This window comes from Bactrocera dorsalis, chromosome 1, assembly GCF_023373825.1.
Source record: "Bactrocera dorsalis isolate Fly_Bdor chromosome 1, ASM2337382v1, whole genome shotgun sequence".
Lineage (NCBI taxonomy): Eukaryota > Metazoa > Arthropoda > Insecta > Diptera > Tephritidae > Bactrocera > Bactrocera dorsalis.
In genome coordinates this window covers 4,151,626-4,178,728 of record NC_064303.1, presented here as the reverse complement: position 1 = coordinate 4,178,728, position 27,103 = coordinate 4,151,626, and the positions used below count along the sequence as shown (strand labels likewise).

At 34.9% G+C, this 27,103-nt stretch overlaps 2 protein-coding genes across 4 annotated transcripts in view; both read left to right on the top strand.

Moving 5' to 3' along the window:
* LOC105232401 (uncharacterized) overlaps positions 1 to 27,103 on the top strand; it is a 148,820-nt gene that overhangs the window by 5,322 nt on the left and 116,395 nt on the right. The window lies entirely within an intron of this gene.
* On the top strand, positions 5,432 to 14,579 carry LOC105232398 (uncharacterized). Of its 3 annotated transcripts, none has more exons than XM_011214060.4 (3): positions 5,432 to 6,769; positions 6,829 to 7,568; positions 14,387 to 14,579. In XM_011214060.4, the coding sequence occupies exons 1-3, from the start codon at positions 5,809 to 5,811 to the stop codon at positions 14,450 to 14,452; spliced, it is 1,767 nt and encodes a 588-aa protein (XP_011212362.2). In that variant the 5' UTR covers positions 5,432 to 5,808; the 3' UTR covers positions 14,453 to 14,579. The 3 variants fall into 3 exon arrangements, with proteins under 3 accessions (XP_011212362.2, XP_011212363.2, XP_011212361.2); XM_011214061.4 differs by lacking the exon at positions 14,387 to 14,579 and adding an exon at positions 13,672 to 13,897; XM_011214059.4 differs by lacking the exon at positions 14,387 to 14,579 and having other exon boundaries at positions 6,829 to 9,119.

Genomic DNA, 27,103 nt, shown 5'->3' with positions numbered 1-27,103 from the left:
CATTACATGACAAATTGAACGCCACTGTTGTGGGAAAATGAATTATTAGTGAAAATAAAAGCAAAAATTTAGTTGATTTTGGATTTTCTGCGAAACAAATTTCTGTTTGCATTGTTAGTTCGAGTACATTTTTTTAATATTTGGAACGGATAACCGAGAAACTGAAATTTATCAAGCTTAGAGTGTTTAAAATTTTAGTTAAAAAATGTGGCAACCTCTTTTTAGTTATACATGAACTTCAATTCTAAAATAATTATTCTCACAATGACAATGACATATACATAAGTACGTACAAAGTCTTGCCATAAGTTCTGTTACAACTTTCGACCTTTGTATAAATGAAACAACAACACATTTTTTATTATAATAAATGGTCGATGTACAAATGTTCATCAAATTGGTCACCTTTTGTTTTCACACAAGCCTTCAAATGATTCTTCCATTGGTCAATAGCAGGACGCATAGTTTTTATTGGTAGTTTACTCGAAGCTTCTCGACCAAAGCCTTTTGAAACTCTCCACGTTTCACAAATTATAATCCAATGTATTCAAATCTGAACTTCCAGGTGAAATCGCATGAATCATCTGCCACTATGAAACCTAAAATATGAAATATTTATTTTAAGCCACTTCTGGGTAGTTTTTGGCTTTTGTGCTGTAGCAGAATCTTGCTATAAGTTTCAAAAATCACTATTGAGTACACTTTTATCACAGAAGATCAGCAGTGTCCTTCACAGGAGTGAACTAATAAGTTTTTGAATTTTATTAAGTTATTATTCGAAAATCTTTCTCATAATTTTTTTATTGTTTAATATTTTGAATGGTGACAACCGATTTAATTGTAGTACAAACATATTTCTCATATTTTTGGAATTTCTAATAGTTGGCAACCTTGCGAAAAATGGTTTGATATTCTAAAACTCTAAAACTGTATGTGAAATAGTTGGTACCCTTACCAAAAATTTTGTATAATTATGTGTAGCATATTCAATGATCTTATCATGCCTGTATCAATCCGTCTACTAAACTCAGCTAGTATCGTCCAAGCGGAAGTACTGTAAGAAAGGAACTGTAGGAAAGGTTTTAAATAACTACTGGAGAATACTGAAGCAACTATACAAACAAATAGTCATATGGTATTGCAGGAATTGTTGGCGTCACAGATTAATTTCCAGCGTAGTTAAAATCGCATAAAGGACTTAAGCTCAAAATACTCTATATCAGCTCCTCTTGTCCATAACAGGAGTTTCCGGCCTCCGGAACAGTTGCGTCAATAAAAAGGTAGATGAGTTGTCAAAACAAGGAGCTTCTTTAGACGCGTCCGAAGCGGAGTCAATAATATACCCGATAGGAACGATCAAAAGAGTGCTTTATATTTGAACAAATAGCTTAGAACAGATGGAAATCAATAACAAGATGTGAGATAATAACCCAGATATGGCCCAAATATGACAGGAATCGAATTAAGGACTTATTAAATTGGTTTGGAAGAAGTACGAGTATACACAGTCTTGCAACTAACATAATCTGCCACTAATACTTAGGTAAGCATGCACTAAAAATTAGTCTGTCTTGCAATAATATTTGACGAAGCAACAAGCTAGAAGGGAATACCAAAACGATTTTCCACTTTATCTGCGAATGCCGAGCGAGGGCTTTATGACGAGCTTCTGGACCTTCTGGCTCAGGAAAAACCACTAGCAAGAATTGGTATGCTAAAATTAGACGTAGTGAAATGAGCACCGAAAACAATGAACGCAATGGACGCCCAAAAGAGGATGTTGCCAAGGAGAGTATCAAAACGGTTTCCGCAACGAGTTTTTCAGCGACTATTTTCTGTTTTTTGATCTCAAAAAAATATTCGCTGGGAAGAAATTTTCTTGGCTAAATAAAAAACGAAGTTTGAAGCAAAGGAAAAGTCGTACTACAAAAATGGTATCGCAAAGGTGGAGTGTCGCTATAAGCAGTATTTTGATCTTTAAGGAAACTATATTTTATATATCCATATATTTTATATATATTATAGATTTTACTATGGTAGGCCGGGACTTTTCCATTGACCTGTTGATTAAAATAAATGCCTAAAGATTCAAAGAATTACGTTGCCTTTAAAACCAAGTATGTGGCAGATGACGCTGTGGTTGCAATCTTATATGTCTACATATAAATTAACAGTATTTTGACTAAAATTTTAATTACCTTTTTGTTTTGTTTACGTTTTGAGATTTTCGAAATCAATTCCAGCATGCGCCTAAAAGTCATCACACGTCTGTGTATAAATATGCAGAAATATATATAATTAGCATTACCATAGTATGTGCTCCAAAACTATTAGTTCGCATGCACTAAATTCCTCAACTCTGTGGCAACACTTCGCGTCACACACACAGATACACACGCGTAATAAGTTTTTTCGGTTACATAAATGCGCAAGCACCGCAAGTGGCAGATTTGCACGAGAAAAATCACACGAATGTGTAATACGAAAATGCTAAAACAATCAACTTATATTCACAGGTAGCAAAAGTGCAGCAACACACACACGCACACATACTATGAAACATTTACAGCGCGTTTGTGTGTGTGAGTTTGCACTTTTCATCGGCGCTTTGCAAATTCTATTTTTATGCATGCTCGCTTGTAGTCACATATTTTCGCGCAATGTGCCAGCGCTACTGTTGTACACAGGCAGGCGATGTTGCATGCAACATATTGCCGCAACACCGAATGCCAGCGCTGTGAATGATTTGCGGCATCGCATGTCACGTTGATTGTGTTACATGCTTAGCATGCGAGCGGGTATGAATTTGGCATAGTTTTTTTCAACTCAATTCAACACATACACACACACACGTATACTGAGGATGGAAGCATGGAAGATTGTATGTTAGCATAGCGCCTCGATGCTGAAGTGTGAAGAATTAGCAACTTAGTGCAGCACTCATGGCTAAGCATTAATTACAATTGCACAACAATTGACTGTGCAATCAGTGATGGCAAAACACACACACACACATAAACATGCATGCAAACATTCATGCGGCTGGACCGACATCTTTGTTTAGCTGTGGCGCATTAATGCAGAGTATCTAAATGTGCTAATGGCTCGATTGTGGCGCTTAAAAATTATATAAAATGGCATATCATGGCGCTGCGCTTAAATTTTCGCTTTTGTGCAATCACTAAATTGCTTGGCATCTTATTAGCGTTTCGTGTATGAACATATACTTTTGTCCTAAGCATTTCCTCTACTTGAGATAGTCCAAAAAAACTGTCGTCATACTGGTTTAAAATTGCTTTTTATTTAATTAAAGAAGTTCGAAGAGAAAAAAATATGTCAAAGCTTTTTCTAGTTATGAAAGCTTATGTCACCAAAGCTTTCATATTTCACACTTTTAGCAATTATATCATCGATTTAGTTAGAAATAATGAAAAGAAAAAATTTAACTTACGTTTTAAATATATTATTTATATTTAGACCTAAGTGCCAGTGACATAAAAATTATCTTCTAATTGACTTAATTCAATGAAAAACCATCGATGATATTTCTTTAATGAAACAGCATCGCATAGCAACTGTTAACCGCTCATCTAATCCACATGAGTTTCAAAAGTTCTTGCTGGTATGAAAGCTAGTCTCTACAAAGCTTTCATCTTTCATGAACCTAAGACTTTTGAAACCTTTGTTCGTTCTAGTTTTTGTATTATATAACAAAAAAGTTTTTTGGTTGACCAGAGGCAGTGCAAAACCTTTGAGAATATTTCTTTCATGAAACACCTTCTCACAGAATGTACTTGACGTTTTGGAATGTATAATGTACGAAAGCTTGAATGAAAGCAGGTATAAAGAAATTTCTAATTTTGTATTGTAAGCTTGGCGAGATGACAAATGATCTTTTTGTTTTACAATTTAAACTGGTATAAAATCTGTTTGTCTAAACACTTGTCAAATTTAGTGGTATAATTACATCGGTAAATTTTGGGTAATTAACATATATGTCTCTGCATTCGCATTAACATAATTATGTACATTGAAGCATTGAGGCCTTCACAACTGAAAGTTCATAGATTATAGTGGTGTAAATCGGTAATGCATCTGAAGCATCTATAGCATAAGTTTAATTATATGGTATGGCTGTTTCCAAGAGAGTGTCGCGCTTTGACTGATTATACCTTGTGAGATAAATAACTTCAGTTATTACCTTATTAGAGTCAATAAAGCTTGAACCGATTACAAATCTGCTTAAGGTTTTCATTCAAATTTCCATGAGTTCAGCTGGCATTTAAGAGTTTTAACTTTACTGCGTAGAAATCAATCCAGGGAGGTAAGGTTGCGGTTCTCTTGCATTTTACTTTGAATCACAAGGATATTACGATCACACTGTACCGATAGTTGCACGGTACTCATCAAAATCTATTTAGGCTCAGCTGTTCAATAATAACCCGCAATCGGACAGTTAAGGCCCAACACGTTTATACTCCAATGACAGCGCGGCAACTATAAAATAATAGAAATTATGACGCTTAATGAAGTATTTAGGTATCATGGAGTCTTCAACGTATAAACAGTGTTACTAAGAAATGAGTCCTGTTTCTGGGTATGCAGTGAAAGTCATAGGGCTGTGTTCCTATCCTTGAACAATCCTTATGTAAGATGCGGTAACCAACTCGTGTGGAGCCTAGGGTCATGGCTAAACGAAAGGAGGCTTCTGTGGAGGCACTACGACATATTCGGTTAAAGGTATTTCTACAGTGTAACTGCAGCGTCTGATCACCAGAGGTGCGGAAGCAAAGGGGTTGCTATATAAATGTGTACCAAACTTTATACTACTAGCGAGTTGGTCGATCGATTTGGAATACGCCACTTAGAAACCACTGCTAATAAAAAAGAGACAACAGCATCGTATGAAAGATCCCCAAATATATTAAGGAATATGGTTTAAGGGCATGTATCTAGAATGTTTGGTCCCTAAATTATAAAGGTGCCGCTGACCAAACTGCTGATGCCCTTATGAGAGTAAAGGCTGATATCACCACATATCATACAAGAAGTTCGATGGACGGGACTAGGACGGAGTGGAGTTGGCCCTTGTCACATGCATATACTACAGCCGCCTTGTAAAGGAGCTCAAATTCGGTTTGGGATTCGTGGTGGGAGAAAGGTATAGTCGTCGAGTCCTGGCGTTTACTCCAGTCGATGAGCGTCTAGTCACAATCCGATTTAGATAACAATTTTTCAAACATAACACTGATTTGGGTCCAAGCTCCGACGGAAGAGAAGCAGGATATGACCAAAAATGCTTTCTATAAGCACCTAGAGCGCGCTTGTGATAACTGCGTTCCGTCACGATGTCAAGTTTGGGCTAAGACATTTTTTTTTGCTACATTAATCAATATGGGCTATGGCTGATCGACTTCGAAGCTGCCTGAAATATGGTTATCTGTAGTACTAGAATCCAGCACAGGAAAATTCATCAAACTTGCCTGTATCTGGATCGAATTAAGAACATCACATACCTTCAGTATGATGATTATATGATCCGAGCTTTTTGAGCTGAACTTTTATCCGCAGCTTGAAGATCACAAAGGCTCCATAAAATAGGCGCACTCATTATCTCAACTTTAGTACATACTTCAACGACTTCACTGACTTCTCGCATTTGACAGAGAAAAATGTGTAGGAAAAATATTGGTAAATAATTTGAACTGGCGCAAAACATCAAAATAATAATAAAACAAATAAATAAAATTAGATTCATATAAAAGAAAATTTGGAGTCTTTCGAAATTATTTTTGATTTTTATAAAGAATGGATTTTAAAAGAGATAATAAGCAGACTAAAGAGTCAGAAGATGAAACTAAAGATGATGACGAGGACGGCGACTCAAATAGTTCAAGGCAAGCTGAGAATGTAACAGAAGCCGAACGCATCAAAGAAGCTGAAAAACAAAACGACACTGAAGACGAAGAGGATTACGGCTTACATGTGGTCTCTAGCGTTAAGGAATTCAAGCCGCCAACGCCCGTAGTGACACTCGAAGGTACACACACGACAGCCACAACCACCGAGTCGTTGGCGAGTGTAGAGAGCACCGATAGAATACACAAGCACGTTAATTTCGAACAGGTCATGGAAGAGCTGGGTATGCCGACGCCATCTACCAGCAAGGTGGTGGATAATGTGCGAGAATACGTGAAACAGATTGAAAGTCGCTTAGAAGACTATGGAACTGGTGTTTGTTCATCTCCACGTTATGCGGCAACGCCACAGGCCAGCGCCGCACAAATTATAGACGTTCCAAGGGAAACGTTGAAGTTGGAGACCATCAAGGGAGCATCAGAGTTGAGTTTTACCAGCAAGCTTAGTGACGAGTTTGCGGCATTCACAGAAGTTGAACGTATGGCACACGACGAGGTGGAACGTATTGTGGCCGAAAACATTTCGCCAGCGACGAAACGTTTAACCGAAAGACCCGACTTTCAACAAGTGGAGCGCGAAAACCAAGAAATCGCCGAACGCTTTCGACAAATAATGGAAATGTTCGACAGTTTTACCAAAAATTTGGAGAGTCTCGAAATGCCTGGGTTACAGACAGGTGAGGAAACTGCTGAAAATGCGACATTGCCATTACGTAGGCGTTTAAGCTTTAAGAGCGTACGCAGCACGGAGCGAGCTAGCGAAGCGGCTGTTAGCGCAGCATCAGCGGGTAGTGTTTCCAACGAATTTTATTTGGAGGTGCACGGTGAAAGCAAAGGCGATGTTAGCAAAGGTAAGATACATTAAAAAGTCGCGCCAAATGAAAGAAAATTTATGTTTCCGTACTTGTAGAAGCACCAGCAGTGCAAAACGATGCGCACAAATCCTGCAATACAACCAGCAACAACGCCTATCCGCAAAAATCCGAAGCTGGCTTGGATCCAATGTACCGTGATATGGCCACCACAATCAGTGGTTTGGAGCTACTTGATGAGCGTAAGCCGACCGCTGCAGATCCATCGTTTTATGCAGCACGCATATTACCCGTGCAGAGTCTCACCACTATTGGCTGTCAGACTTCTACCGACTACTTCGCAGTGCAAATGTCACCGATGGAAACCAGCTCCTACAGTCGTTTACCTTCTTCCATAGCAAGAGATCTCTCACAAACCGACGATGATATTATCAATGCGCTCATAATTGATTCCAGAACCGAACCACCGACTAGCTCTGCTGACGCAGTCACCACTACCTACAACGACATTACCGAGACCAGCGAGATCAACATAGCACAGTCAAAGAGTAAGTTTCCTAGCGCAGCCGGTCAGTCAGCGTTGGTGAAGATACGTGAACCGCCGACTACAGTCGACTTAACACAAGATCCGAATGCACCACGTGTCACCTCCATACTCACCGACAGCGCCGGTCAAGTTGGTAGCACTACCGATGCGCCATGTGAACGCACCTACCACACCATACACATTGAGGCCAACTCTTCGCCATCCTCGAGTGTTCTGCGTCGTCCCCCGCTATGCACGCGTCTCTGGAATGTCATCACTGATTTTTGTGCCGCAGTCTGCCTATGTCTACAGGTTAATAAGGATTGTCTTTTCTGTTTGGGTTTCTTTATTGCATTCGTTGTGAGCGCTTCATTCTTAACGGCTTTTTTCTATCGTACTTTGAGTATTAATCCACACCTAGTACAAGTGCCAGCAGGTTCACAAAGCTTTGCAAGTCATGCTAATGCTTTGCATATCATACAAAATGATAACACTTTGTATGGGCTGTGAGAAAGGGAGAAAGAGCCCAAAGCTTACCGTTGGAAAAGTAAAATAAGAAAAGTAAAGCATGCTTTAAAGCTTCGGCGTAAACGAAAGCTTATTTCACTTAAGCTTTCACTTTTCGTAATCATGTGTAGCTGCTGTGCTCGTGTAAGCTTTGGTGTGGATTACAAGTGTCTGTTTTATATTCGAGTTTAATCTGTGTGTGCTTTGTAAATGTATGTATGTATTGTATGTATAATTTTGGTATAAGCTTTTGTGTACTTGTAGCCATGTATATGTATGTATGTAACTATTGTAATCTTCTATATATGCGAATATAAAATCTGTCACATTGTTGAAGTTAAGTTGGTTTGTTCTAATTTGAGTTTTTCTTTAAGCTTTAAAGCTTTAATTCTTATGCATTACACAAATTACAATTACAAAGCTAGATTGCGAATCAAAAGTTGAAGTTAAGTCGGTCAGTATGTTTCAAAAGCTTTTGAAAGCTTTTATGGAGTTGAGATTTTATGGAACACTTGCTTGAAGATAGTTCTCACGAAGCTTTTTATTCCCTTTCTTATTTTTCACTCACGAGTGTAACTTTCTAAACAGTTCCGTATTGAATCCATTATTTCGCAAAGAGAAATATTATTTCACATAAATACTACATTGTAGCTTAACTGTAGCATTCATTAATATATTCCCTTATAAGTATATTCGAGCTACTACCGTTAGCGGCCTATAGTATTGCCAGTGAAGTGCTTTGCAGTTGCTTATAGTTCCCAACGAGAGACAACCAATTCAGAGCTGTAACTTTAAGTACCTTTCCAGCACCTAACAATACATGTGTGTTGTTGTTTGTGTGCGAAAGTGTTTTTGTCTCCACAACAGCACTTCAGTTGTGCTGCAAAGTGAACGTGCCACAGCTAAAAATGAAAAGTTCTCTGAATGGCACGCTTGCTGCCTTTGTGTGTGTTGTGTTTGAGCTCAAGTGCTCGAGTTGCTGAAAAATCTGAAATTATTCGCACTTGCAACTCTGTTGCCAGCCAGTCAGCTTGCTAGCTAGCTTATTTTCAAAAACTTTTCATGCACGTAACACTGCTCTTTCACATTTTTTGGGGAAGCCAAGCAACTCTTTACTTTCATGCGCAGCTTAATGATGCAACAGGATATAGCTCTTCAGTATAATTGGTTGTGTTCATTGTCACTCGGCGTATGCTGTCCAGAGAGATTGTGTCTGAAGTGCTTTCAAGTAGACAAAAATGCTTTGTATGATTGAAAGGCAAGAACTGAGTTTTGGTTTTGTTTTCTGAATAAAGAAAAAATTATGTGTACCAATATAGGCACTTTGTTTTGATTAAATGGTGGCGAAGGGTAGAAGTCTCAGATTTTTCGCGTATTTATTTTTTTTCTTGTTTTCAGATGTTTTTCAAGTTGAGGTTTATTGTAGCAAATTTCGACCTAAGTTGCGTTGCGAGAAGAAGAGTTAGTGTGGAAAAAACATTTTTCCAGCAAACTCAAACTCAAGTAGTCCGATGGATATAATCTGAGTTATATAACTTCTTAAATTAATTTTCAGACTCAGATTTGAATAAAAGAATTATTTATTGTATGTTATATTTCTCAACACCCTACTAGAAGCTATTATAGACCAAAAAACTTCGCTCTCCAAAAGTGTATTATACTCCAAACAAGGTGTATTAAAATCGGAAAAAACCTCGAAGAAAACGTCGGAGACCCTACAACATATATATCCTATCAAAATCAAGTTTTTGTATGAAACATCTTAAGGAATTGTTTAAATCGAACCACTTTATTATATAGCTGGCATATAAACTGGCCGATAGAAAGCAAGTTCATGTATGGCAAACTTTTTTATTTGACCTGATATATTACCCAAAGCAACCCCACATTCACCAAAGAAATTGCGCAAATCAGTCTACTATAGCATATACCTGCCATACAAACTGACCGATCGAAAGCAAGTTCTTGTATGACAGACTTTTTTATTTGACGAGATATCTCTACAAAATTCGATATGGTTTATTACCCAAAGCAGCTCTATATTTTCTGAAGAAATTGATTAGATCGAACGACTATAGCATATAGCTGCCATACAAACTGACAGATCTAAAGCAAGTTTTTGTATGGAAAACTTTCTTATATGACAAGATATGTTTACAAAATTTGACATGCATTATTGTCTAAGCCAATCTTAAAATATCCAATTACATTTTTGAGGTCCGACTACTATAGCATACAAGTATACCTCTCATTCAAACTCACCTATCAATATCAAGATAAAAGCTTTAGTTCATATACCCGCCTTTGTTTGTCTGTCAAATTAAAGGTTCACTTCGTTCGTCAATCTCGCATCCTGTATTTTTTTAACACACTGAGACACTGCTCATAGCCACCTAATGCCTTCCTACATACATACTATATTTATATTAGAAACAGCGTCACTCGCTTGAAGTCGCCTAGAAAGTGCTGCCCATTGATTCTCATTTATTCCTATTACCTGCTTCCGTGCTGCTAAAATATCTATTCCATTAGTTTTGTATTATTCCGTTACATTATGCATTTTAGCTGTATTTCCGACAATCGAAAAAGCATTTGCATTCATTTTTGTTCATCATACGCCCCAACGCACAGCGCCAATCAGCTTTCTTATGCAACTGCAGTAGGGTTTAGCAATAGCCAGTGCACACGCACACACATTTATATGCATTTTCGTGTGTATGTGCGACAATTGCTTTTCAAATTTCAATTCATTTGCTTTTCCCATTTCCTTTGCTCATAGTTTTGCTTGGTGGCGTTCCCTTACTCAATGCATTTACTGTAGTAATTTTGTGCTGCTTTGTTATTGTTGTTGCATTGTAATTTTAAAATCATGTTTGCATTGCAAATAACTGCACAAACCGTTTGCATTAGTTAGCAATTTTCTAATTCACTTCTAAATGCATGCTAAATTTTTATTTTCTGCAAAATTGTATCCACAGTTGCATTATCTAGACATTTTCGAATGCATATGTGTGTGGGAACAGTGTTTATATAGGTTGCTTAGTATCAAAATGTGAGCACAGTGCTTTGCTAAAATGATTTCTTGTCAAACGCTTTGTTTACTAACAACATACACAAACATACTTTTTACACAGACATTTTTTAAGGATATTTACAAGTAGCTTTATTTCTGTAGAAAAACTATTTTGTATCTACTGTTTATAGCTTTAGTGTTATTAAAGTAAGAGATTAACTTTTCTCTAGGAAAGTTCGCATTTACTGTTCTTTAACTACTTCACGAGGTCTTCAATTTACACTCATCCTCCATCACTAGCCACTATCTGCTCAGCATACGCCCACATATTTAGTTGAGCAGCCAAAAACAGCTTCCATGCTCTCATTCACATCAATAGACTATAAATTGTTGCGCTAATCACAGCCGAAGGTGCCATTAGCAATAACTTCTCACCTATGCGAAAAGTTTCCAAGTAATGCAAAAAGTAGAAATCCACTAAAATATTGCATACTTATAGGCGTATATGCTGCAGCATTAAGCGCTGATAAATGACCACATCGAAGTGAATAAATATAGAGCTTATACCGCTGGTGTTAGGCGAAAAAATACTGGAGTGTGCCGCTTAGCTACTGTTTATGCTGCGATAGCTCGAAATTTATGTGAAATGTGAAAGCGCCAAAAAGTATGTGTTGAACAAGTAAGGAAGAGCTAAGTTCGAGTATAACCGATTATATCATACTCTTGAAAATTGCATGGATTAAAGCCAGGGAAGTATATTCACATATTGGCCGATATATACGGTATAAAGTCACCCGGAAGTCCGAAAATCTTTATATTAGGTATATAGGGCCTACAGGAAGTATTGACTCTATTCAACCCATTCGTAGCACACAGACATATTACTATCATGAAAGGATTCTCTCGGAATTTCAACTCATCTCGTAGTACTGACGATTTATATATGTATGTATAACGCTATATCTATCTCACTTAGTCTTATGCGATACGTACAACCGATAGGGTAACAAAACTATTTCTAGCAACATGTTGCAAGTGTACAAAAATAGTAAAATACTAAATTTCCGACACATGCTTTAACGGTAATGCTTTCTAAGTAAAATTTCACAAGTTCTCGATTCTTATGGCAGAAAATATTGGTAATATCACCCATTTTGGTGCATATTATATTATTCTCTTCTTTCAAACTCTGTCTTAAGTTCTTAAACTATGAAGTTTTCATTTTTCCCACTTTCTTCGCAAAAGTCTCCCTTTTAAAGCCGTCTAACAGCGTGTGGTGTTTGCGAAAAAAACACAGCAGTGTATCTTTTGTAAAATATGTAGATAATATAAATTTTATTTTCTATTCCATTCACTTTGAATTCAATTGAATAGAATTGAATTACATTTTACTTTGATTGCCGTTTGGTAAAGTAGACATGCATGTGTGTAAGTGTGTAAGCTGCAAAGAAAGGGTGGCAGAATGTCTCAGCTGTGGCTGCAAAAAAGCTTCAATTTATTTTAATTTTCTAAGTGAAATAAGAAATTCTTTACACATACTATACCATAGAGTAAAAAGATGGAAATGATATTGAAGTGATGCTGTGTAATGGATTCTTCTTGTCGTTGAAAGCATTTCTTAAATAAGAGAAATAATATATTGATTTAGAATTTTAATTAAAAATAGAGAACACTAGTTTAGATGCATTAAATTTTTTGAAGTTTCTTTCTTTAAGTCAAATAAAGTTAACTTAAATTATGTTAAGTTAAGTTAAGCTAAGTAAGTTAAGTTAAGCTAAGTTAAGTTAAGTTAAGTTAAGTTAAGTTAAGTTAAGCTAAGTTAAGTTAAGTTAAGTTAAGTTAAGTTAAGTTAAGTTAAGTTAAGTTAAGTTAAGTTAAGTTAAGTTAAGTTAAGTTAAGTTAAGTTAAGTTAAGTTAAGTTAAGTTAAGTTAAGTTAAGTTAAGTTAAGTTAAGTTAAGTTAAGTTAAGCTAAGTTAAGTTAAGTTAAGTTAAGCTAAGTTAAGTTAAGTTAAGCTAACCTAAGTTAAGTTAAGCTAACCTAAGTTAAGTTAAGCTAAGTTAAGTTAAGTCAAGTTAAGCTAAGTTAAGTTAAGGATACATTACATCTGATACATCACAATTAAGCATTTTAAGTAAGCTTTTTCATTATAAAAGAATAAAGTGAAGTTATGCCAGGTTGAGTTAGGGCAATTTTTACTGACTTTCTATATGCTTTGCGTTAAGTTTCAATTTAAGTGAAGTCGGATTATGGTAAGTTACGTTAAGTTATTTGGTATAATGCAAACACGCAAGTTGACTAAGCTTCATAACGCTGTGATAAGTTAAGCCAGATTAGCCTAAGTTAAACTAAGTTAAATTACTCAAAGTTAAGTTAATTTAAGCTTAGTATAGTTCAAATATGGAACAAAGTGCTTTTTTGTTTTTTTTTTTTTTTATTTTAAGTTACATATGTTTTTGTGACAAGGTAAATTAAGTCGTGTTAATTTAAGTCATGGTATTTAACATAACAATTTAACATGTTAAGTTAAGTTAAGTGCAATTGAATTTTCTTCTATTTTTATGCTCATAAACGTTTCCTAACATAATATATTCTTTCAATTTAGTAGTTTTAATTGTATAAATTATTCTGTGCCTTTGTAATTCTTATCTTTGGCAAGTAATTTTCAATTTTCAAATCTCGTTTGGCATTACGATTCCCTTCATCCATATTTCTTAATTTTTGTTTTTTATTCCAGAATTTTACTGTTTTCTTTCTCTTTCTGTTCTTCGTAGTCATAACAAATGTGTATGCTATTGAGGTAATGCTTTAAGTGTTTATTTGGATTTTAAATAAATAATGACTTTAAGTAATAAACAGTTCATAAAATAAATTATGTTTATTATATTCCATACAGTTTAACTGTGAATTACATTGAAAATTCAAGCTTCACGCATTTGCCAGCAAATTTAGCAGAAAGCAATTATTTTATGAAAATTGGCTACTTTAAAATAGAAAATTAATTCATAAGAGACTCGTATATTAACACTTAATAATAGAATGTAATAAATAAATTGTATAAAAATATTAGTTTATAAATTGTAATTGTAAAACTGCTTGCTGTATGTATGAGACTGCTTTTTTTTTGAAAATCTAATAAAAGTTGAAATTTTAAATCAAAATTGAAAATTGTAGTTTTTGGAATTTTTAGTCTTAGCAGCTTCTGCTTCTATAGTCTGGTATATAATTATATTTAATAGCAAAAATTTCCAGCAAAAGTCTTAGAATCTTGAACACCTAAAAAAACACTTCCAAATATTCGTAAATTTCGATATTAAAAAAGACCTCACTTCTACGCTTCTAAACTCTATAATGATAGCTTATACCTAACAGCTTGCTTAGCAACCTCTATGCATTCACAAAGTACAATATTTACGTACGAATTGTTGCATGTATTCGTCTGAATTAAAAAAAAATATATACTACATATATATACATATATGTATGCATATATTACATACAGTAGTTTTTCGATATTTTTCTATATACAATATACATATATTATTTAATACAGTCTTAGAGCAAATAAAATTTTCATCTGCCTTTTTGGCTGACTAATTCAAATAGTTTAGCTATTATTTGTTCTATATTTTGCAGCTACGATATCTGAGGGGCGAAAACCTAAAGCCGTATTATAAATTACTTAATAAATTTTCAAGAAAAAAAATATCATTTATCCGGAGAATTAAAAAAATTATGTAAATGATTGAGCAAAAAAATAAATAAAATAAATAAATAAAAAATATTTCAAAAAAAAGACATGAGGTGTGAACAAACAACTGGTATAAAAGCATTATAATGGTTGAATAAAATAAAGATTGACCAGAAATATTTATGTAGGATTCCACCCACAAGTCACAAAAATGAGTTCAACAAGTAAGGAAGGGCTAAGTTCGGGTGTCACCGAACATTTTATACTCTCGCACAATAAAGTGATAATCGAGATTTCATTATCCGTCATTTACATATTTTTTTATTTTGCTGTAAAATTAATTAGAATTAAATTCTGAGAGATTTACCGATATTTTCGGTGAAAAATTAGGTTAGGTTAGGTTAGGCACTGAGTTTTTCGTGTTCGATATAAGGGACCTTGAAAAGTTATAGTCCGATCACGACAATTTTTCCACAAGGGATACCTCAGCTCAAATACCGTATTTGTGTAAAGTTTTATTCCGCTATTATCATTGGTTCCTAATGTATATATTATACAGAGAAGGCATCAGATGGAATTCAAAATAGCGTTATATGGGAAGAAGGCGTGGTTGTGAACCGATTTCACCCATATTTCGTACATGTCATCAGGGTGTTAAGAAAATATTATATACCGAATTTCATTGAAATCGGTCGAGCGGTTCCTGAGATATGCTTTTTGGTCCATAAGTGGGCGACGCCACGCCCATTTTCAATTTTTAAAAAAAGTCTGGGTGCAGCTTCCTTCTGCCATTTTTTTCGTAAAATTTTGTGTTTCTGACGTTTTTTGTTAGTCGGTTAACGCACTTTTAGTGATTTTCAACATAACCTTTGTATGGGAGGTGGGCGTGGTTATTATCCGATTTCTTCCATTTTTAAACTGTATATGGAAATGCCTAAAGGAAACGATTCTGTAGAGTTTGGTTGACATAGCTGTAGTAGTTTCCGAGATATGTACAAAAAACTTAGTAGGGGGCGGGGCCACGCCCACTTTTACAAAAAAACTACGTCCAAATATGCCCCTCCCTAATGCGATCCTATGTGTCAAATTTCACTTTAATATCTTTATCTATGGCTTAGTTATGACACTTTATAGGTTTTCGGTTTCCGCCATTTTGTGGGCGTGGCAGTGGGCCGATTTTGTCCATCTTCGAACTTAACCTTCTTATGGAGCCAAATACGTGTACCTAGTTTCATCATGATATCTCAATTTTTACTCAAGTTGTAGCTTGCACGGACGGACGCACGGACTGACGGATTTCAACTCTACTCGTCACCCTGATCAGTTTGGTATATATAACCCTATATCTGACTCTTTTAGTTTTAGGACTTACAAACAACCGTTATGTGAACAAAACTATAATACTCTCTTTAGCAACTTTGTTGCGAGAGTATAAAAATGTGTTTAATGTTCATTGAGTTTAATTAGAAATTTGTTAAACGAATACAATATAATGAAATGGATGATTTGAAAGAAGTAATGGTTTCAAAATGAATTTTTAAAAGTTTATAATTAAAAAATACTGCAGACACCAAAATTTCGTAACTCGTCTTCGGCTTCTCAAACGGGACTCGACTTTGTAATTTTGTTATGGACACTTTGCTGATGCTGTTCGTAGTTGCCATATTTCTTGTTCGTATTAAGCTATAATAGGGTTTCCCTGTCCCCACATTTATGCCAGATTAATTACTTGTACTTATGTCTTCGCAGTACATATGTATGTATGATCGTTACTTATTCCTTAGTTTACCAAATTGAATTGGTATAAATATTAGAAACTGGTATAATAAAATAATGATAGAATAGCAACCAAAAAGAAACGAAAAAAAATTTTCGAGAAACAAAGCACAAACATTTTTTGCGTTAGATAATCATAGATAGCTGCTTTCTTGGTACCTACATACATACATACAAGTATGTAAGTACTCGTACTACTGTCACTTACACCCAAACTCATAATTTTTGCTTTTAACACACAACACTAATATTTTTTATGACATTTTTCTTCGCACTAGTGCCTCGCTATTTTATTGCAATAAATCACGACTTTTTTCTCCGTCTTTTATCCCCCTTACTAGCATAATACACAGTATCTGAAATCACAACGCCAAATGCAACCGAGCATTACAATTACCCACTAACCGAATTGTAATGATGATGATGATGACACAATTACCGGCTCTAAAAATTATTACTTAATGCATTTTCATGCTCTTCGTTGCATCTTACAATTAACAACGATACCGCATTCCACCTTCCACCACAAGTGGCACACACACATATACACATACAAATACATGACTATTGGTTGTAAGCAGTGCAACAAATTTGGAATGTAAGCGATGAGCGCATATTGGGGGCTTGCAAGTAATGCAACAGCAATAAACATAAGTCCCCACATAGATATGGTACATAGATACATACAGACACCTACAAAACAGGTGCCCATAAAACATGAAAAAGCGTGCAGTGGCCCCTTCCAGCTGTCAGCAGCTAATATACATTTTTTCTTGTTGCTTGCTTGATGTCATAACAGATTTTCGTGCAACATTATTTAATTGTTTGTTGTTGTTGCTTTTTATAGTTTGCTTAGTTTTAGTTGCGATTAAAGATGCGATTTTCACTGTTGACAACTTCGGCAGATAAGCATCGTCTATATATGTGTTGTTATTGTTATTGTTGGTTATTGTATGCCATGAATTCGTGAATGCATTGAACTGCATGTCTGTCACGCAGCACCAATGACAACACCGGTTCAAATAATTGTGCTTAATTTAAAATTAGTCTCAGTACAGACATTATGTGTTTACCTTAATACATAAATTATGTCATAAAATTAGGTCGCTAATGAGGGTAATGTGTTTTGAAATCTTTTTTTTTTAATATAACTTAAAATGTTGCGAAATTCGCTGTTAGGAAAAAATATATTTCTTTTTGGAGATTCGTTGAATTGTTAGTTTGGCAAAGTTATTCTAATAAACGTTGGTACATGAAGAAACTCAGCGTAGCATCACTACTGCCTTTTATTCCCATTTAACTCTTACTCTCACCTTCATTTCTTAAAGTAACAAGAATTTTATGAAAAATCTTCAAACTTCACTTTCATAATTTGACTCTAGTGTATTTACTTGCCAAATATATTCACTTTATAAAGAACAAAAATATGTTAATGCAATTTGTCACGCTTGAGATATATGTACACTGAGGCATGCTCCGCTTTCTTCAACAATTTTCTTCAAAACTTTCGCTGTGCAATTTGGAAAATTTGGGCGACCTTCATAGTTTTTCTTGATTTCTCTCACATCTAATATGTTAGTAAGATTTATACACATATGCAGCAATATATTATATGCAAGTTTCAGTTCACCTACGTTCATATACGCATATTTTATGAGTAAATAGTTATCTGACAGTTGCGTTGACATGCGTCAAATACAGTTACGCAAAAATTGCCAACTAAAATATATTACCATAAACTTTGGCAACACGCATGCTTGCATGCGTAACCGGGCTAATATTAGCGTATCTTCACATACACATATTGTGTATTATATGTATACATATTAGGGGTATGACCGATTTTTTTAATATTTCAAAAAACTTGTTTTTAGTAAAATAATAGAAATATTAAAAAAAAGGAATTTATTTATATCAAAAAATGTTAAAATATGAATATATTCTGGATATTTGAATGATTCGGCAAACAGTTTTGGAGATATGAGCATTTTTGTAAAAAGCTCGTAAAAATGTTTACAGAGTTAGTGAGGAAAATGGCACTGAACGACAAAAGCGATTTCTTGTATATTTCATGCGAACATCTTAGACATATTTGTCTGTAATGGTCGAAGGAATACACTTTTTAATAATTTTTAATTTAATAATAATTGAGATTATTTTAGCCACTTTGATGTTCCAATTATTTACAAAAAATACAATTTTTGGTAACTGGCCATTTTTACAAAAATTTATAATTGAATAGCTCTTCGGTCATTGCCTGTATTCGTCCATTGTTATAATATATATTAAATTTTTGAATTGAGATATTTGAAAGGACATACTCATACAACATTTTTCTTGGAAATCGGCTACTGGTCAAGCGAATCAAAATGTTTTCCAAATGAATCACCAATAATTTAAATACATACATAAAATTATGTTTACAAGGCATAGAAAAATGCTTTTTTATCTATCTTTCAAGTGGGTATAAACCATTTATAAAATATAGCTTTGAAGTAGTATATTATTTTTATACTCTCGCAACAAAGTTGCTAAAGAGAGTATTATAGTTTTGTTCACATAACGGTTGTTTGTAAGTCCTAAAACTAAAAGAGTTAGATATAGGGTTATATATACCAAAGTGATCAGGGTGACGAGTAGAGTTGAAATCCGGATGTCTGTCTGTCCGTCCGTCCGTCTGTCCGTCCGTCCGTCCGTCCGTCCGTGCAAGCTGTAACTTGAGTAAAAATTGAGATATCATGATGAAACTTGGTACACGTATTTCTTGGCTCCATAAGAAGGTTAAGTTCGAAGATGGGCAAAATCGGTCCACTGCCACGCCCACAAAATGGCGGAAACCGAAAACCTATAAAAAGTCATAACTAAGCCATAAATAAAGATATTAAAATGAAAGTTGGCACAAAGGATCACATTAAGGAGGGGCATATTTGGACCTAATTTTTTTGGAAAAGTGGGCGTGGCCCCAGCCCCTACTAAGTTTTTTGTACATATCTAGGAAACTACTATAGCTATGTCAACTAAACTCTATAGAGTCGTTTATTTTAGGTATTTCCATATATAGTTCAAAAATGGAAGAAATCAGATAATAACCACGCCCACCTCCCATACAAAGGTTATGTTGAAAATCACTAAAAGTGCGTTAACCGACTAACAAAAAACGTCAGAAACACAAAATTTTACAGAAGAAATAGCAGAAGGAAGCTGCACCCAGGCTTTTTTTAAAAATTGAAAATGGGCGTGGCGTCGCCCACTTATGGACCAAAAACCATATCTCAGGAACTACTCTACCGATTTCAATGAAATTCGGTATATAATACTCTCTTAACATATATATGACATATACGAAATATGGGGGAAATCGGTTCACAACCACGCTTTTTTCCAATATAACGCTATTTTGAATTCCATCTGATGCCTTCTCTGTATAATACAATATATGTATACAATAGGAACCAAAATAAAAAAATATGTAAATAACGGATAATGAAATCTCAATTATCACTTTATCGTGCGAGAGTATAAAATGTTCGGTGACACCCGAACTTAGCCCTTCCTTACTTGTTTTCCAATAATTTAAAACCTGTATTAGAAATTGAAAAATATCCCAAATTATTTTTTCTTTTTATACAAATTTATTTTTGAAATTAATCATACCCCTAAAATGTGTACTATAACCAAAGGAAAATTTACTCAAATTACAAATAATTAGTACTCAAGAGGTTGATTATTCCAGTCGAATTGTGACAGCGCGCAATTTTACGCTTCGCATGCGCTTTGCCTGTCTGTTTTCACTAAATACTAGTATGGGTGAAATTAGTAGCACTTTAAGACAGTGTGAAAATATATATATTTTTTCCAGTGAGATTCAGGTATATGGAAAAATTTATTACAAAAAAAAATATATATATATATAAAAAAATACATAAAAACAATTCGTAAATGAAAATCATGAGTAATTATTTAGCTTTGAAATGTTTTATTTGACATGACATGAAAGACTCGTGTGGTTGGTAGTACATTATTCATACTTAAATTTGAAAATCAGACCAGATATTCTTTGATTACTATTTAAACGTTTTTTTAAATTAAATTTTAAAATTAAAAAAAAATTTAAATACTTAACATGAAGTCACTCTACACACAGTTATACCTTTCTTATTATATTCACGGGTATGTGTAATCAATATATGCTATATCAATATCAAACAGCCGCAATTTTATGTCTGCGTAGCATCTTCTTTCATTTCTTGTCAATAATAAAATTACATGCTGCTTTTTTGAAATATTATTTTTTTCCTCTTCGAAGCGAGTGTTTTGCTTGGTTGATTTTGTTGTCAAAAATACGTAATATACACACGTTTATATTTCTATAATATATACTTATACGTTACGTATGTTTGTACCATAGCGTGTAATGAAATTATGACAAGCACAATGCTCGCTGTCGACAGTTGGCTGACTTGCAGTCAAAGTTGAAATTTAAAACAAAAAATATTTCGTATGTTCATACCATAAATATAAGTACACAAACCATATACTATACATATTTAGACACAAATACAAGTGACACAAATAATATAAAAAATACAAAAATATTCGCATAAAAAGCTGAGACACCCATTAGGCGAATAAACCGAAAATATGTTCAATAAAATTGACAGTTGCTGAATTATCACATATGTGACATGTTTTTACGATGTATTGGGTATGGATATGTTACATATGAACATATATACTTAATAGCGAGGCATTCTTCTATTGAAGTCTATTGAGATTGTGAAAAATTCATCTATGGAAAAAGGTGTAGAAATTATCTTTCCTCTTTAAAATTCATTAAAGGTTCAAGACCGAGTGCTGATGAGAGATTCGTAAAGACGATGTACGGGTATGCAGTTTGGAACGACTTTTTTTTAGAATGTTTCAAAAACCTTTGTTTGGTAGTAAAAAGCAGGCATTCTTTTGGTGAAAGTATCAATTTAAACTTAAAAAGTACATTAACAGAGAGAAGAGTTTATATCTTTGTAGTTAAGCTTTTCAAAATGTAAACATATACATAGTAATGCCTACGTTTTGTCAATCCATTCCATTATATGCATATTTTCATAGGACTTGATTTCAACAAAAACCTGTCTAAAAAACTTAAAAAAGGTTGCCACATGTTTTTGTGTAATTAAGAACTTCTAAAATCAAAATTCCGCAATCAATGAACCCCAGCTACATGAACATTCATCGATTATATATACTATATCACACAAGTATGGTTTGATAGAGTTGCCACATGACTTCAAACAAAATATATTTGCGATTGAAGACAGAAACAAACCTTACATTCCTTCCAAGGCTCCAATTAAATATGTAAAGGGATAAGGTTGCCACCCGTTTTATTTTTTTATACAAATATTTTCAAAAATTTAGGATGGATATGAACTAAATAATCTTTGTTATCTAAAAATTATAAAGCATAAACCATGTTGCCATATTTATTGAATTATAAAAACTAAATATGTAATTATTTGAAATTTAATGATTGAAAAGGGATTTTAATTATTTTATTGTCAAAATTAGTGGTAGGTCTTTTGGGTTTAAGTTTAAAATATTTTAAATAAAAAATTTGAATTGGACAGGTTTGCCACCCCAGTGCAATTTTAATATAAATAATTTCAAAAATACAAAGGAGTTATGAACTAAATACCTACTATTTATTAAAATATAAATAAAATAACGGGTGATTTTTTTGAGGTTAGGATTTTCATGCATTAGTATTTGACAGATCACGTGGGATTTCAGACATGGTGTCAAAGAGAAAGATGCTCAGTATGCTTTGACATTTCATCATGAATAGACTTACTAACGAGCAACGCTTGCAAATCATTGAATTAAATATTATAAATTCAAAACTTTGTTCGAAATGTGTTTCGCGCGCGATTTTTTTTAGCGATGAGGCTATTTTCTGGTTGAATGGCTACGTAAATAAGCAAAATTGCCGCATTTGGGGTGAAGAGCAACCAGAAGCCGTTCAAGAACTGCCCATGCATCCCGAAAAATGCACTGTTTGGTGTGGTTTGTACGCTGGTGGAATCATTGGACCGTATTTTTTCAAAGATGCTGTTGGACGCAACGTTACGGTGAATGGCGATCGCTATCGTTCGATGCTAACAAACTTTTTGTTGCCAAAAATGGAAGAACTGAACTTGGTTGACATGTGGTTTCAACAAGATGGCGCTACATGCCACACAGCTCGCGATTCTATGGCCATTTTGAGGGAAAACTTCGGACAACAATTCATCTCAAGAAATGGACCCGTAAGTTGGCCATAAAGATAAATGCTAAAATATACTATTTCGAGGCTAGCCAAGTCTAAAGTCTACAGAAATAAGCCAGCAACTATTCCAGCTTTGGAAGACAAAAAAAAATTAATTTCAGAAGCTACAGGTATAAAGTTAATGATGGAAAAGAATTTTTAAAGATTTTTGTCACAATTATTGATGATTATTAATTGAATATTCTAAATCCACTGTTGAGTGCTGTTTTCTTATCTTGAGTTATATCTATAATTTTCAAATATAAAAACTTTGAATTACGTAATCCTTAACAACCTTCTATATGTACATTTATATTAATTCTTTTGCATTATTCTCCAATTTGAAAAGAATAAAACGAAATGAAATGAAAATTGTGTGAGTGCATAGCCCAGCGCTTGTAATCTGATCGCGCGTGTTCAGTGTCGGGTCTGATGTGAAAAATGTTGCTGTGACCCGCATTTAACCCAACAATGCGCCAATTCATATGAAACACACATAACAGCAACAGAACCAACAACAACAAACAAGTAGCAGAATAATAAGACAATGGCTCCTGTAGTCATATGAACGCTCTTACGACTACATAAGAGCTTGTCTGTAGCGATGCTTGTATAATTTAAGTCGCCTGGCCAGTAATATGGGCACGTGTAATTCAATGCGACTGCAATTTTTTTTCTCATGCCAACGTTTGCATACCTACATGCTTATATAGCGCACCAAATATGGGTGAGAGTGGCCTCTAGGAAATTTTGGACTCAAGTGATTGTAATAGTTTTCGAAATTATGCTGAGAAGTTCAAATAATCGCATTTGGTTGTACTTTTTTCTTACTTAAGACTTAGAAGGAGCGGTTTCCAAACTGTACAGAAAAACTCCGTAATCTTCGAAAGACTCTGCTGAAAATATCTTCTTACAATCTCATAAGAATCAAAGCGATATGTCTTCTCGAAAAATACTCAGTAACAACTCTTGCATATACATATATAATCGTTATGACCACTTTGGTTTGGTTACAATCTCATAAGAATCAAAGGGATTTATCTTCTCATTGAAATGTTGACTGGATCTTGAAGAAGATGTTTCATATCATATCAAATGTGAATTAAATTATCATTGGATTAAAATCTTCCTCATATTTTAGATTAAAATAAAATTTTGCGAATTCTGTAAAATCTCACAAGTAATAGCTTGGGACTTCAGATCTAAAACTTTCCGTCATAGGTCTTTAACTGAAAAACGGTTCTTAATATAGATGAAAATGATCGACAAAACCAAATCATGTCATACCCTAAACTCGCTTTTGACTTTTTTTAAATGGTCATGTACACAGAACAGACCTAATTATTCCTAAAATAGGAAAGAAGGTCAACTTCGGCTTATAGTTTTAATAACCTTTCTTCACTTTTTATTTTTTTGATCAGTCACTTTGTATGGCAGATATATGTTATACTTGTCCGATCTGAACGATTTGTTCGAAGATTGTAGCGATCAAGTGGATCGTTCAGTTTGTTTGGTAACTATATGCTATAGCGGTCCGATCTATACGAGTTTTTCGGAGGCGATATCTGAGAAAATATACCGTGCCGAATTTCGTGAAGATAGTCAATCCATTATTTTTTTCTAGCTATACAGAATTTGTTGTTCACAAAGTCCGTAACTCCAAATTTCGAACGATTACTCAATTAGTGATGTCAAGTTAGTGATAGGTGGGTAGCTGCCAATACAAACCCGCTAATGTGACGTCAGCAAGACAGCATAAAGTAGTCGAATTCAGTGAATACTGAGTAGTCGTGAATCTGTATTCTTCTGGGAACTAAAATTAATGATACAGAGTCTACCCAAGTCTAATTTTTCCTACAGGGCCCACCTCAATTACTTATATAAATTTGCATGCGAAAGTGAACGCAAGCAGAAAATGTTACGTATGTAGATTCCAGAGAATTTCGCACAGAAAGCATACCACACTGCCACTGGCACCGCTAGCCAGCGAAGCGTTCTGGAGCTGACTGCAGAAATATGGTGGTCTCATGGCAATATACGGCCGTGTGTGTGCCTGCGAGTGACTTACCTACGGTGCATGCCGGTAGCCGCAAAGTTACGTAGCAGACAGCAAGACGGCAAATAATGACGTCGGCTCCATATGCGTACATGCACAGCAGCGCTTACTTAAAATAATTACATATACGTACAAGAAGAGTGGACATTTTTTTTCTTTTTTTCGCTGTTATGCAAACGTAAGCATTTTTAAGACGTGGCAGTGGCAGTTACACACACACATGCAGCTGCGTTGTAATAAGCGCATTCAATTATTTATTGGAACCAGCTCCACTGAAAAATATCAATTATTATGTAATTTTTCATTCTCTTTGAGCGCCTCCCCCACCCCCGACCACACTTGCTGTGGCTTTTGCACTGCTTTTGTGAAAATAATTGCATGCAAGCAATATAAATGACATTTATTTATTTTTGTGCGCCTACAATGGCTTTCAGAATCGCCACTGTCACAACTCATATCTTTGGCTGTGGCTGCAGAACAACTACAACAACAGCAACGCATTAATAAGAAATGCTGGCAATAAAGTATGTGTCTGCAAAGTTTCCGAGCAAACAACGAGCGACTCTGACGACATTTGGATATATGTATGTGTGTGTGTGTATGTGTGTGGGTCACAGCCACCGCTGTCGCATTTCGCTCGTTTGGGCAAGCTGCCAAAGCCAGAAGATGCCACTGCACTTTCTTTACAAAATTTCAAAGTCACCATTTAACAATTGCCTCCAGGCGCTGGGAAAATTTACTACAATTTCGGCACAAACGTAGAGAAAACTCATCGCACAAATAAAATGAAATAATGATTTACCCACTGACTAACTTACTGCTGCCACAGACACTCGCCTGGGTCGATTGCGCAATTCACTTTTGTGCCTTGTTGTTGTAGTTATTGTTGTATTTGCATTTTATTTGGGAAAAGAGGCAGCGCTACTTCTTATTACAATAGAAATAATGACATTCGATGGGCCAAAGTGTCAGTCGGTTGCATGCACCTGAACGCGGTCGCACAATGTGTGTGAAGAGCGACGCGGCCACTTCGTTGTGGCTGCCGTGAGCGCTGAGTGGCGCACTTTGTGTTGCTTTGCGGCTAAAGGCAATTACGTATTTCTTGGGTTCACCTGTTATATCAGCGAGAGGGCGAGCTGAGCGCTGCTGTGAGGTAATGAAAATGTGGGTAAACAAAATAAAAATTAAAATTTTGGGTCTTAATTAATAATTTGCTACTCATTTCGTTCATGTCTCAAGTTCTCAGTGGGTTTATAAATTGCATGTTATGGCTTCTGTCTGAATTGAAGGACTCTCAGAAAAACAGTTTTGTTGAAGAGCCGGTATTACTCGTAAATTTTTTGAAATGCAAAAACGAATGTTCTTGATAAAAATTCTATTACATATATAAATGTGGTTATGTATATCCCGAAAGTTTAATTAGGTTAAGACGTAGAGTTGATCCAAAACTGATGAATCAGACTTGGACAGATATTCGTCCTTTCTGTTACCCAAAAAAATGCTTTAAAGCGCATTACCTTACGGACAGACAAAGCGTTTTGAACTTACCACATATTTATTAAGGCGTTTAATGTCAATCCTAGGCACTTTACCTTGACGAAAGGTAGAAAATAGAGCAGAAAGTAACAACATGATTTCATCTTGCCTTTTTCCGTACAGGTTTGGCAAAGAGCGTCCGAAAAAATATTTAGTCGCGCAGGCAGTGTCCGGTCAAAATACCTACAATTCCGGCGAGATTGACTGTGTTAAGTGCAAATAGCTCCGAGGACTTCTTACTGTGCACTTTGGCCAAAAAGAGGTCGCAGTCTCACAAGTTTTGAGCGCAAAGTCAACGAACTCAAGGCCAGTATAGCCGCTCTGGTGTAGGAGTGACAGAAGGAGGCTGAGGTATGACTACTGTATCTACTACGGAAAATATTGTATATTATTTTAGGTTATCATCCTATGTCGAATTTTGTTGTTGTGTGAAGAAAGTTGTATATTACTGCAATGACAATAATATCCCTTGTTGGCACTCGTCGGCAGAAATGACTTAATCAATATGTGAGAAATCTCATTCGAGAGCTTAGAAAATTTATGTTAGGGTCTACATAACTTCAGCATAAATAAAACAATCAAGAGTTATGTTTTTTGTTTAAGCTGAGGAATCCAGAAACATTGTCCAAGCAGACTAACTAAATAACTAAAGAACTCCAAATTATATTTTTAAAACACTGTTTGAACGAAATTGAGAAATATATGTATTTGGGGAACAAAAAGCTGACCTGATGCCATTGCATTAAAAATAAATGAAAGCTAAAGAATGAAGTCTGTGTTGATTTAAGCAGAATAAACTGGTTATTAGAAAAACTTTCTTCTACATAAGGCATGAGGGCATGGAGGCAAGTTTTACTATTAGACTCATACAGAGAACTCCGAAAAATAAACTGTTTCTTTTTTCTTTATAACTTGCGATTAAAAAATATTTTTCTTTTAAGGCGGGTTCTATGGTTGGTAGGAGAAGT